The 13,469-nt window shown below is 44.9% G+C and overlaps 2 protein-coding genes across 4 annotated transcripts in view; one reads left to right on the top strand and one right to left on the bottom strand.

The window, feature by feature from the left end:
- The window catches only part of RNF123 (ring finger protein 123), a 1,600,675-nt gene that overhangs the window by 426,702 nt on the left and 1,160,504 nt on the right, over positions 1-13,469 (bottom strand). The window lies entirely within an intron of this gene.
- Positions 3,767-8,690, top strand: AMIGO3 (adhesion molecule with Ig like domain 3). The gene has a single exon (XM_078661209.1). The coding sequence runs from the start codon at positions 5,112-5,114 to the stop codon at positions 6,624-6,626; it is 1,515 nt and encodes a 504-aa protein (XP_078517335.1). The 5' UTR covers positions 3,767-5,111; the 3' UTR covers positions 6,627-8,690.

A 13,469-nucleotide genomic window follows, 5' to 3' on the forward strand; every position in this document is an offset into this window, starting at 1 on the left:
TTTAGTGAATGTGAAGACAGTGGAGGTCTTTGTCGTGCAGGTGTGATGTGAACATGGTGGAAAGTCTGTGTGATTTTGGCCGCTGAGTTTTGTATGGTCTGAAGTCTTCTAGCAGTTAGACAGTGGTTCCGACAGTGTTTGCTGCTATAGTCCAGCTTTCTGATGATGACGGCCTAGGTGAACATTCTTCATGTGCTGACTGGGGGCCAATTGAAGATTGCATTGAGAATTTTGAAGGTGTAAGCATGAGGCGGTGACAATGCTGACTAAAGCAAACTTGACAGCATATCACTCCCATTCCTTTTACTGCCTTCATAAGAAGTCTGCCTTTACCTGTGTCACTGGGCAGTGCTGTTTGTGAATGGTGCCAATATCAATCTCCAAAGAAACATTTTGGTTACCAGCACACATTTTGTTTTAGCAGAGTAAGCAGTGGGTTGGACTGAATATGCTTCACATGTAACAGATTCACTTTCCAGCTATGTTTTAGAACTGTAAAAGGTGATCTAGTCAATTTTTAAATTGTGTTTCACTGGGAAAATCAAACGTAACCCCTTCAAATACTGAAGGAGTTTGGTGTTTTACACATTCAGTTACCTGGCTTGGTTGATGCAGGCAAACCCCAAAGAGAGTGGATAGAGGACTACAGCCTAAAGCTTGTAAGGGCAGCTCAACTTTAAGGGTGCAAGAAGAGGGATATCTGTTCAGGTGAAGGAACATCAGCTCTGCACTGACTGAGGCTGCAGGCATTGTGCACTGGCTGGAGCTGCATGAACCCCATTGAGATTGGTGCAGGAGGGTTCTGGGAATGCACACCCTTTCCCACACACATGGGTCTACTCACAGGTTTCCTGTCTATATAAATCGAATCCTGCAGAAGTGTTTTATGCTGTTGATGCTCACGAGAGCAAGAATAAATATCATTTTTACATGGCTTCAGCTCCTTCACGAATATGGTACCAAATACTAAAACCCATAATACATTTTTGTTGCAGGATGCACACATTTAAATCTGCATCATTGTCTAACCTGCTTCCATTTGGAAAGAAAGAAACAGCGATTGTGTACAAGTTTGGTTTAGGGTGGCAAGTTTGGCTTAGGGTGGCAAGTTTGGCTTAGGTTGGCAAGTTTGGTTTAGGTGCAAGGGTGTATTTTAATAAATGAATTTAGAGCTAACAAATTGGGAACTGGTTGTATAATTGAAATTTACGATATTGCCTCATTTCTCTGACAGCAGTGTTTAGCCATTTTAAAGAAGTATGGCAGGACCAAAAATTGAAAAAGGATTCATGAACCAAATGAACACTATCTTAGATGATAGAAAATACCACATTAAAATGAGATACTTATCCCCATCGTGATCTTTGCTCCACACTGATGGGTACAATGGGGATTTTCGAGAAGTCATTTCACCTTTGACCAAAAATGCATGTATTACATGTTTTGGTACTTTTATTTTACATAAAGAGGTGGTGTTAAATTCACATATCTTGAAGGAACCGTGAAAACTGGAAAATATTTCACTGTGAAGTGTGAAAAACAGATTTTGCCACCATGGTGCAAAGGTTTTACATTGTCTATGCTACTAGGATTATGCAGGTCGGAGGACCTAGGTTGTTGAAATTATGAGAAAAAATGCTAATTATGTGGGACTTCATCTGGCTGTATTATTTTCATCAGTTTGAACTGGAAACAACAATTTTGGTGAAGTCTACATGTTTTGGAAATTAAGTGGCAAATTCAGTCAATCCATTATTATGTTGTAAACTCTGCAGCTACAGAGTCACATAAATCCACAGATCTCACTATTGACTATTGTTTTAGCAAGACTGTGTGACAGTTAAACTAAAAACTCATTATTTTAATTCCAGACAATGCCCATTGTTAGCTGCATTTTGAATAAATCAACTTGTAAAATATAAAATACACAACTGGTACATTTTCATTGGCATCTCAGACTTCTGGTGACATTTACAAACTACAAGGCCAAAGATAGCACCCATGAATGGTAATATTGGACCAGATTACACAGCAACCCATCATGCAAGCTCTGTATGTACTTACATGTAAACCATAATGTATATGCAAATAGATAAACCTCAACCTTAAACAAGGGACAACTAATTTAGGTGCTACCCATGTATAAAACAAACACCAACATAATTTGCATTTGGTCCACTCACTAGACAGCCTGAGGAATGTGGCCTAACCTCTTGAATGCTCATGACGAGCTCAGCTCGTCATGAGTGACAGCGCTCCGGTGCTCATGACGAGCTGAGCTCGTCATGACTGCGCCTGTTCCGTGGAACGCTCGCACGCTGGGCTGATTCCCCTGCTGTGCTGAACGTTCCATTGGAACGCGCGGTCATGACGAGCTCAGCTCGTCATGAGCACCGGAGCGCCGTGGCTCATGACGAGCTGACCTCGTCATGAGCATGGGGGCGCTGTACGCGCCCCCCAACCCCCAGCACAGCGGGGGAATCCCCCCAGCTGCGAAGGGGCTAATGGCCATGTCAAAACATCAACAGAACAGGAGTGTCCACATGGAGCGGGGAAATTGAATGTTTGAAGCTTTTATGAAATATCTAGTCATCAACTAAGGAAGAAGATGTGGTATATTGGCTAAGCTGTCGATCTGAGGACCTTGATTTGAATCCAGCTTGGCACTGACTGAAAATTGTGCAGTTCTAGGAAATCACAATGTGTCTCAAATTTAAATGTGTGAGATCCTAGTGTACGTATGTGTGTGTAACAAAAAGATACAAGCCACCACTTGATAAATACAATTTTGCATCATTTACCATCACCTCCCATAATGGGCAACACTCTTTTGCTCTCGGGTTAGGTCCATGCTATAGAAATACCAACATGTGCATGCTTTTACATTGTGAACAGGTACCCAGATTATTATTGCCTGTGGACATCCCTGTCTTTTGAGCTGTTGTGAAGCCCATCTCATTTTGACAGCTAGATATAAGCTCCTACAATGTTCTTTATCCCGGTTTACTCTTCACATCTAAAGCCTATTTCTCAGTGTCTGTAGGAGCACTTAATTGGGCCCATTGGGGGATTCTCCAACATACATCTTCTTGTTCCCTAGAACCATGTTACCATCCTGCAGTTCATGCTACTTTTAATCAGAAAAGACACTTTGGTACATATCATCTTGCAAACAATCGATGTTCACAGGCCTGGTGGGCACGCTGAGCTCCAGCAGTGCTCGGGGTCTCAGTGGAATGCATTGACGATGACAAAAGATCTAGCTTTAATGTGCTACTGCAGGAAAGAACAGGCATGGACATATGCCTTTTCCATGCATTAGCGCATTAAACTTGGACCTATTAGCCTTCCAAACGTGTATCCTAATGTAGGCTCGGCTCCCAATGTGTAAAATGGTAGCCAACCAACATTGTTTAGTATTAGCCCCCTCCTCAAGTTCGGGTCTAGTTGCGCCCCTGAAAGGTGCTACCACCACGGTGGCACCTTTCCAGTGTGTGCCTAAATGTGAGCTGCAACCGACGATAGTACAACTTTCTGCGTTGAACTGTAAAGCATGGGAAAACTTTATTTAAACAAAAAAAACGCAATACCTGTTGACTTTGACAATGCCTGGTGTCATTTACAGTGAACAGTGAAAATGGCCACAACCTGCAGATCAAAATGTCTGCTAGGCCACTCAGGCAATCGAGGGATAGATGCGTTGGGGGTTGTTGATCTACGCTTTATACGTGGGGCGGGGGGGGGGTTGTTGATCTACGCTTTATACGTGTCTTGGAAGTTGGAGCCAATCACTTGTTTCACCGACAACCAGTAAAAAAAAAAAGCGGACCTGATGTTTTCTGCAGCTTCGAGTATGCTAGTTGTATTTATAGCGGAAAGAACGAAATATGTAGAAAACAATAGATTACATTTGGCCAGAACTTGACAACTGTGCTTGCAAATGGAAGGGCAACAGAGAGGAGAAGGGCGAGTGTTAGTCACGCTGGACTCCGGGCGGGTATCAAAAAGCACGTTTTAATGTACCCAACTAACGAAACACAGTGATGCTCCACGAAGCACGTCTCGCTGTGCCGCTCCCCGCCTCACACAGGAGTTGCTTTGCCTATCTCCCTGGCTGCCTGTGACGTCCCCTGTCAGCGTATGTTCGTCTTTCCTCTCCACTTACAGGTGGCGCGAAGAGAGCAGCGCAGGCAGGTCATTCAAAAAGAAAATAATGGTTCAGTCAGCGCACAGCACCTCGCCCCCTCTTCCACTGCAGTGTCCAATCACGTCTCTCTGTGCGCTCTCGGCTGAGGCAGCCCAGCCCCCGAGTCCGCCACTTCATCCCGGCAGGGCAAGACGGGCAGCGAGGAGCTCCAAGACACTCGGAAGAACCCGCCGCTCCCGCACAACTCCCCTCAAGCCCCGAGAGGAGAGCGGCTGCCTTCTCTACGAACAAGTGACGAACCAAATGACGCTGCAGACAGCCGGCTCCTCGGCGCGTCCTTCCCTCGCAAAAGAGACTTTTGTTTACCCGTCTGCCTCCCAGTTCTCTTCAATCCCGCCGCGCGCTCGGATTGGAGGAGCGCGCGCTGGGACAGTCCGCGCGCTGGAAGAGTCCTGTGCCATGGGCTCCAGTCACTCGGAGCTGATCCCCAGGGAGGCGCGCGCCGAGCTCGGGACACTCCGAAGTCTCCAAGGACAGACCGAGTGAGTGAGCTGGGATCTCCGGCACCCAGAGGCTGGGAACACAGCAGGGGGCATGGAGAAACTCGTGGCCCATGAAGCTTGCGGGCGGCACTCTTCTGCCAACACCTAACTGCATCGCCCCTTCCAGCTGCGCCCGCCTGCCAGGAGGAGAAGAGACCGTGCAAAGGTACACTTGATAAACCATGGGTCGGTGTCTCCGGAGCCTGTCCTTTGTTTTGGGTCCTTATGCTGTGTAAATTCACCTTGTAGCCTGGTACTGAAAGTGATGGACAGTCGAGGCTGACCTCCAACAGACATCAGCAAGACACTGTCTGCGAGGCGACGATTGAAAACGCCGCATTAATACCAATTCTGCTTAATGCTGCTCCTCAAAGGAGGGGAAAGTTGCCGTCTTTCCGTCGTTTCAGAAAACAGGCTTCCTCATGATGCATAGGCTTGCCCTGGGACACTTAGTATGGAAGTGGCTCGGAAAGCTTCTATTTTTGGAACTGTTCGCCCGAAGCAGCCCCGCCGGCGCCCATGGGTGCCCTGCTGCCTGCATTTGCGCCTCTGTTCTTCTTAGTTGTGCGAATCAGAATCTTCAGGAGGTGCCTGCGGCGCTGCCTCCTATGGCTGCCAGCTTGGACCTCAGCCACAATAACCTCTCCCATCTTCATAACCACTGGCTGGCCACCCTGCCACGCCTCCAGGCACTCCGCATCAGCCACAATCGGATCGAAAGGCTGACAGCGCGGGTGTTCCACAATGCCACTCTGCTCCGGCATCTAGACTTATCTTCCAATCTCCTGGTGGCCATCAAGGAGCACTTCTTCGAACATCTGGTCAATCTAGAGGAGCTGCTGCTGTACAATAACAAGTTAACGCAGGTGGACAGTCGAGCTTTTGTCCACCTGAGCAGCATACAGAAGATCTATCTAAGTAGGAACCTAATTGAAAGCTTTTCCTTCAGTTACCTGCACAATCTCAGCAACCCCCAACTGAGGACACTGGACCTGTCTTCCAACTACTTTCTTACACTTCCCATTGACGAGGTCACATCCTTGCCTGTGTACATCAAAAATGGGCTATACCTGCATAACAATCCCCTAACGTGTGACTGCACACTCTACAACATGTTTCTACACTGGCATAAGCGTGGCTTCAGCTCGGTGCTGGATTTCCAAGAGGAGCACACGTGCCTGTATTTGGGGAAAGCTCGAGCGGTGGTCAAGTTCCTAACCCACTACAGCAGTCTTGAAAACTGCTCTCTGACCTATGGCAGCCTATCGGAAGTTCACCTGAAGGCGGGTGTGGGGAACTCACTCTTAATTGACTGTAACACTACACTGCAAGAACAGTACACAACTTACCTATGGATCTCCCCCAGCTATGAGTTTTTAACCTATCCTGGTAATAGCAATCAGAGCCTTAAGATCTACAGCAATGGCAGCCTGGAGATCAGGTCAGCACAACCGTGGGATTCTGGCATATATCTCTGCATTGCCCTCAACAAACGCCTGCATCAGAACTCAACATACGAAGTAAATGTGACGGTCCATTTCCCGAGGTTTGATGGGGAACCCTTCAACACAGGCCTCACAACACTCCTCGGATGTGTGGTAACCCTTGTTCTTATTCTCATGTACTTGTTCTTGACGCCATGCCGATGCTTCTGTTGCTGCAGAAAGTCCGCCACTCCTACCCCTCCCCATGAATGCAGTGCTCAGTCCTCCATTTTGAGCAGCACGCCACCAACCACAGATGGACCCAACCGCAAGTCAAGCAGTACCAAGCATGTAGTCTTCCTTGAACCCATCAAGGAGGTCCAGAACGGCAAGATCAACTTGGGGGCCAGTGATGAATTCAATGATGCCAAAAACCCTAAGATTCTTCAACTTAAGTCTGACTCTGACTCCATCAGCTCAGTCTTCTCAGATACACCGTTTGTGCCGTCGTAGGAGACCACCATACTATCACAGAACATTATGGTGTGGTTGTAATGGCCTGTGTACTTTAAAAGGTAATGGATGGAACTCCTTTAGTAGGGCCATCTAGCACAATCCAGAACCAACTGTGCACTATGAGGTGGTGCAGCATGGGTTCTACCTGACAATGTGAACTGCTGTGAAAGATACAGTGCGAATGCGATGCTAGTTTTACTAACTCTTACAGCATGAGGTAATGTGCATTCTCAAAGTCTACAAGTTTCTCTTTTTGAAACGATTTAATTAACAGAAATCGTGACTGGAATACGCAGTAAATCCTAACTGCAAACCTGCTTTATGCACGCAATTTAATGTAATCTAATCATCATACAGAGATGTAGTTAATGCACAGAGTAGGGTGTATGGCATAAGTATGGAGCACCTTCTGTGCTTGCATGTAAAACAGCTCTAGATTGTCGATTAACGGTATGGCTTCGAGTTGTTTTAGCTTCGGGTGCAGTAGTGTGCGGCTCCCTAGCGTTCAGAGAGCCTGACAGCTACCATTACAATCTTTCCGTCGTTTTAAAAATGCACTCCTCGGTGAATTATCTCCCCTGGAGGTATGTCCCCTTTACCAACCCTGAACGGGCGACGGAGACCTCGGGGAGCAGAAAATGAGCGGCCTGGCCTGCTTTAGTTGTGCAGCAGTCAAAGTGGCGTCACCGGGAGATGTGGGGCAGTGGTGGTGTCAGGGACAGGGAGTGTGTCGCATATATATGTAAAGCACAATCAAACTCAGGGGGAACACAGCGGCTAGTGGGCGTCAGGAAGATGAGCTCGCGAGCACAAACATGTAGGAGCCACGCCACGGGGACTTCTACTTTGGAGCTTTATTTATTTACTTTCAGGTTTTACTGGGAGATTACAGCGTGGTCGCTGGTCACATTACATACATATTAGCATACCACCTAGAGAGGGTTCGGAACTTACCCTGCATCGTCTCGAGTCATGAAAGTCGACAGGGAGCCTTAAGGGAGGGAGCTTTAAGTGGGATGAAAAAACTGTGTGTGTGTTGTTGGGGGGTTGCCGATGTAATTAAGGGCGTGGCTTAAAAACCACATAAGCTAACAATCTGTGCTTCATCATAGTGTGCCGCCTGACTGGTATTTTGTAGATTCTGTCATTGCATCCATATATGTAATACAACATGTAACATTACACCTAAATACGCCAGGACTCTTGGCTTTGTCAATGGATGTTAGTTGCATATGACAAATAAGCACCAACTACGTTTTCGTTGTATACAACATTGAAAATGCTTCAGTTCTGACATCATGAGACTGTGAAAGAACTATTCATCAAAGGCAGTTAAGGGTGGTACTGCTGCAGAGTTGTTTTTTCACCCTGAGGGTGAGGGCAAAAATGGAGAGCCCGAAAGGGACCCGTCTCAGCACCTGCTTTTTAGAACTGCAGATGCTAAGCACCGGCAGGACCCGGCCCACTTAAAGCCTGGAGTCATTATTTAACGCGTTCACTGGCAGTCGAGTAAGCCTCACAGTAAAGCAATGGTTTCACGTTTATTTCGTGGGGAAAGATAGAGTTAGGCAGGAGGCGAAGAAAGAGTTGCAATGTTTGTACAGGGAGAATGGGCACAGGGATAGGTCTCGGCAGTCATTAGTTTTGCCGGCAACACCGATTTGCTTATGTGAGGCGTGCACGAATGTCAGGTGCAAATTATTGCAAATGTAATGTTAATGCCTGGTTCTTTTTCCATACTGTCAGACCTCGACACCCTGCCTTGTCTCGGGTAATCCTGTCCAGGCATAAAAGGCTGTCTATCATTTTATCTGTTAAAATTAGATGTATGTACTATATAAAGTGATTTTTTTATGTGACTGACAACATAAGCACACAGTTCGGATGATGAATGTACCATCTTTTTTATTTCGTTTGTTGCCCACAGAACAGCATTACCTGCAAATGTGAACTGTTACTAGCCACGCAGAGTCCATCTTCTTAAAAATTGTTGGAAACCTTAATACAAATCTGTGCGGGGGGGTCCAGACTAAACTCGGAATAAAGTGAAACATGATCATTTACGGATTTAAATGTATGACATCTTGGTGATGAGATAAGCAAGTTAACACATGCAGTCTTCTGGGAGCTTGAGGTGAAACAAGCTGGCACTTTACCAACATTCCTTTGGACCAAGGCCCATATCAGTGTAAATCCCTGTTACATTCGCCACTAATCAGCACACCTCTTAGAAGCGTCAGCAGAGCTGCCACGGATTGAATGGGAACTTCAGCTGAACGCTTCCTTGCCCCACGGGAACAGGCACGAGGCACATCGACCAGGTGGGGGGTACATGGGCAGCAAGGGGAGCTTGCACTTCTGCTGTATCCAACAGGTCTATGCATGAGAGGTTTTAATTTTCTGGTATAGCCTTGAAGCCAAGCATTCACTTTAAAGTATGGAATAACTCGTGTGCAATGGAACAATAAAGGAAATGGACAGAAAAGTGCCATTGACTTCAAAGGGTTTGGTTTGTTTTTAACATGGTTTGTAAGGATAGTTACGAATGCCGCCTCCACACAGAGACTGTTTATGATTGAAGCAATTCTATTTTAAGAGGTACTCGCTGGAGTTGTTGCACGCTCTTCCTAACCTCACCGTCTACAGAATGCACAAAATAGGGTCAACAAAAACAAACTGCTAATTGCAAGGGGGGGGGGGTCTCGTGGATAAATTGTTGTAATGCTTTGACACGGCATTTTCAATAAAAATAATACATTTATCAAAAATAAGAGACAAAATAAATCAAGATTAATTGGTTGTTTTGCCGCTTTATTTAAACACCTGCTCTCGTTCTCCACAAAGGACTTCTGCCGAGAACTTGCCTTTCTTCGTGGAATTGTTATGGTGCTTTGTACCATTGGTTTCAAATAAAGAGCGTAAAGTTCCAGTTCTTCACCTACACACTGTGTGATCTTGGATTAATTAGTCAAATCTCTGACACCCCTCAACCAAACAGAAATAACGATTTAGTAACATATTTCCCTTTAAAAGAGATTTACTAGTTTGGAAATCCAAGCTATTAAAGCGATAACCGAAAACACTAGAGCTTGTAAGATGAGTCACTTCTAGTCTTATTATTGCTCTTCATATCTGCCAGAGGCCCCTTGCACGAGCAATTCCATGCACGTGCCTGCCTCCTATGCGGTATTGCCGGGAGCTAACTGTCCTGCAGATCAAGGGGACACATTGTGCAAGGCATTAAACACACAGCAAATACGCCTTTATTTCCAAAGAAATTCCATTCGGGATGGCATTAAAGGTTGTGTAAACATCTTAGGAAAACTGATAGTCCCACAGATGCACTGCTTTAAAAGCAGAAATACTCCTATACAATTAAACCAAACATGAATTAACTTAATTAAAATTGTTATTTTTATTACTTCTTAAAACACCATGTGATTCCAAGCCACATGAGAGCGCCAGTATGAACTGATTATTTAATTGTTGATAACTGCTGAAATAGAATTCATTCGTAATTGTCAATTCAATCCCCAGTCCCCAATGCATTTCGGATGAAAATCCATCAGGTGGTTTGCTTTATATTTTTTTATTTAACTTGCAATAAACAAGCTGACAATTAAGAATAAGAAACGTGCACGTGTCAATAAAATTGCGCGTTTGCCAACAGTTAACACGCTTTCAATGCCTTCCCAACTAGCGCTCTATATTACACAAAACATAGCATATAGTACACGATGTGCTGTTTACAACTCTTTCTGAAAATAACATGGTTATTATAGATTACTACAGTGTATTGTCCATGAGCTTCAAAGTTCTTATTGCTTATCTTATAATTAGTAATGGTTGTCAAAGTTTGTATTACCCAGTGTACTTATCAAAGCATACACACCACTCTGTGACGTACATCACCCTCCAGTGCTACTATACGCAACTCGAGATAGCGACCTGCGCATCAACAAATAGTTTGTCCCGTATGAGCTAAAATGTTGCCCACCTTCACTTTAGCACGTCAAATTGACCTTTAATCACTACATACGAGTATGTACCCCTCGGGAGTATGCCCGATTCATCATGGCCGTCTCAGCGGAAACGCGCGTCGGCATAGAGAGCAGAATCAATCCCTGATCATTTCAAATTACAACTCACCAAACGGGCTCCATTCACAATAGAAATAAGGTGCGTGGCTGTGCCGCTGGTAAAATAGCTGGAGAACGTGAATTACGTTGTCAGAAAGAACCTTATTGAGCAGAGAATAATTCTGAAGGACTTTACACGGTCTTGTGGCTTGACTACAGGGTGTTTTAACAAATACAAGGAATATTTTTACTTAAGATAATTCAAGTTGGGTTGAATTGTTTAGCTGTATTTTTAAGGCAGTGCATCTGTTTTTAGGTCGAAGCCTACCTGCACAGCTGTCTTGTTTGCTAAAGACATCTTGGGACATTCAGAACACCGACCAAGGGATGCATTCCATCCATTGACTTTGTGGTTTATAACTCACATTTTCTGGCAATCTATTTGCTGGCTTTATTCGTTTTAGGATGTCCAACTTGAACTCGTCCCCCTCCTTCCCCAAACCAAGTTTACTGTATTCTTTAATAAATCTGCGTTCTGTTTACAGGCCTTTAAATCTTGTTCTTATCTTGTCACATATGCTGTGCATTCAAAGACAGAGGTCATATATCAAGCTGCCTTCTGAGGGAGGATGGTGTTTACTTTTCTGCCTCTGACTTCAAAGTGAGAGAATGCATATGACAATCCTGCTGAGTACCCATGTAAGAGGAGAGGTTGAAAAAATGAACTGTGCTGATGTTTCAGAATGGATGAGAGTATGGATTTTATTTCAGGTTGGTTGTGCCTATCAGGAACAATTTACACATATTTGTGATTCATTTTTTCGTAGTATACAGTGAAGCAAGGTGTACATTAAACATGGCTGCCTGTAACCAGTGCCACCCGTAGGCTGCTCTTCTGTGGCTCCCAGGTGCGCACTATGGCATATACCCAGGCTCCCTATAATCGGCGCATCCTGTGGGCTACTTCTCTGCTACTCTAGGTTGGGCCAAATAGGGCAGTTACCCAGCATGTCATGAGTGCACACTGTGGGCTACTCCATCGCTCTTGTGTCAGTGGCGAACTGAAACTTCAGGAGGCCCCCCCCCTGCAAAGTACATGGAGCCCCCTCCTCCGGACTCACTCAGGAGCTCTCAGGCAAGGGTAATGCACTGTGCTGTAGGGCCCCCCGTGGAGCTCGGGGGCCCCCGCACTGCGGGACCTTTGTAACGCCACTGTGTGGGGTTCCCTCTAAACATTATTAATCCTGCCTTCCTGGCACCACTGAATGCATGGGCTGCCCCAGTTGTTCCTAAGTAGTCTCTAGCATGCCGGTGGCCTTGGGACCCTAGCTGAATGTTACCAGTGAAAACCTGCAAACTTCCTTCTGTTGTTCCTGGGAAGTCTCTAAAGAGGATAGACTGTGGTTGATTTTCTCCCCAGCATCCCTGAAGGCTACTCTTAGTCACTCTTGGATGGAGGTTGTAGACCAGTACCACGACTGCAGGTATCCAGCACATTCCTGTGTGTCGCTCTCTTGTTGCTACTGGATAAACCTAATAGAGCACTTACTTTGTCATTATCGCGGCATGAGGCATCAAAAGTAAAGGAGTACGTGACTCTTTTAAATGATTCTATGCCAATGTGCAACATGTCCAGAAAGGGCATGCAATCTTAGATTAAATATTTTCACCTTAAAAATGTATATATTGCACATTTTCAGCTGTGTTGTATAGCCACTTCTTCATGGTGCAGACAATCTGATGTCCTGGAAATGCAAGAGCGAGCCTAAAGGATGCTGTTCTGCAGAAAAAGGAAGATTAGGAGACTCCCTTGCCGTTCCAGGTTTCACATTTACTTGCGAAACTAGTAGCGGACAGCATTGTTGATTCCGTTATTCCACACCAGCATCTAACCAGTTTTCTTAAGGAAATCTGTGGAAAGAATACCAGGTAGACCCACTTCACTTTCTCCCTCCCAGTAAAAGAAATTAGTGGGATCTAGCCACATTCCAGATCCAGCAGCCACTATTGAGTATGAGCCGGATCTTGGATCATGGCTCAGGGCTCTGGGCTGGCTCCAGTGAAATATTCAGAATTTGCCCTAGTGTAATTTACCAGCAGCACTCCCATGTTGTGTCCTTTTCATTTGATGTAAACAAAAACAGGTCCCAACAGGTATTATTTAAAAGACTGTTTCAAAGGAGTATGCCACAGGCATTACTGAGAACAGAACACAAGGAGTCAAAGGTTTGAAAAAAGGGTGGTATTATTCACCAAGGGCAAGGGGTAATGCATTTACAGTTAAGACAGCACTGTAAAGATTAGATCTTGTGACAACCCAGTGGCACTTGGTGCAAGGTGCTATATACAGTTTTACGTGAAATGAAAAGTGCAAGTGCTTTTAAAAACAGCATAAGTGGCGCATACATGAAAATATGTACATCATTTAAAGCTTCAATTACAGAACAAGTTACAATCACTTGGAAAATAGTTATTTTCTGGTAAGAGCTTTAAGTGCGATATGCGTCATATGATTCAGGCTGTGTCATATGACGCATATCGCACTTAAAGCTCTTACCAGAAAATAACTATTTTCCAAGTGATTGTAACTTGTTCTGTAATTGAAGCTTTAAATGATGTACATATTTTCATGTATGCGCCACTTATGCTGTTTTTAAAAGCACTTGCACTTTTCATTTCACGTAAAACTGTATATAGCACCTTGCACCAAGTGCCACTGGGTTGTCACAAGATCTAATCTTTACAGTGCTGTCTTAACTGT

This window comes from Lissotriton helveticus, chromosome 9 (genome assembly GCF_964261635.1).
Source record: "Lissotriton helveticus chromosome 9, aLisHel1.1, whole genome shotgun sequence".
In the NCBI taxonomy this organism is placed as follows: domain Eukaryota; kingdom Metazoa; phylum Chordata; class Amphibia; order Caudata; family Salamandridae; genus Lissotriton; species Lissotriton helveticus.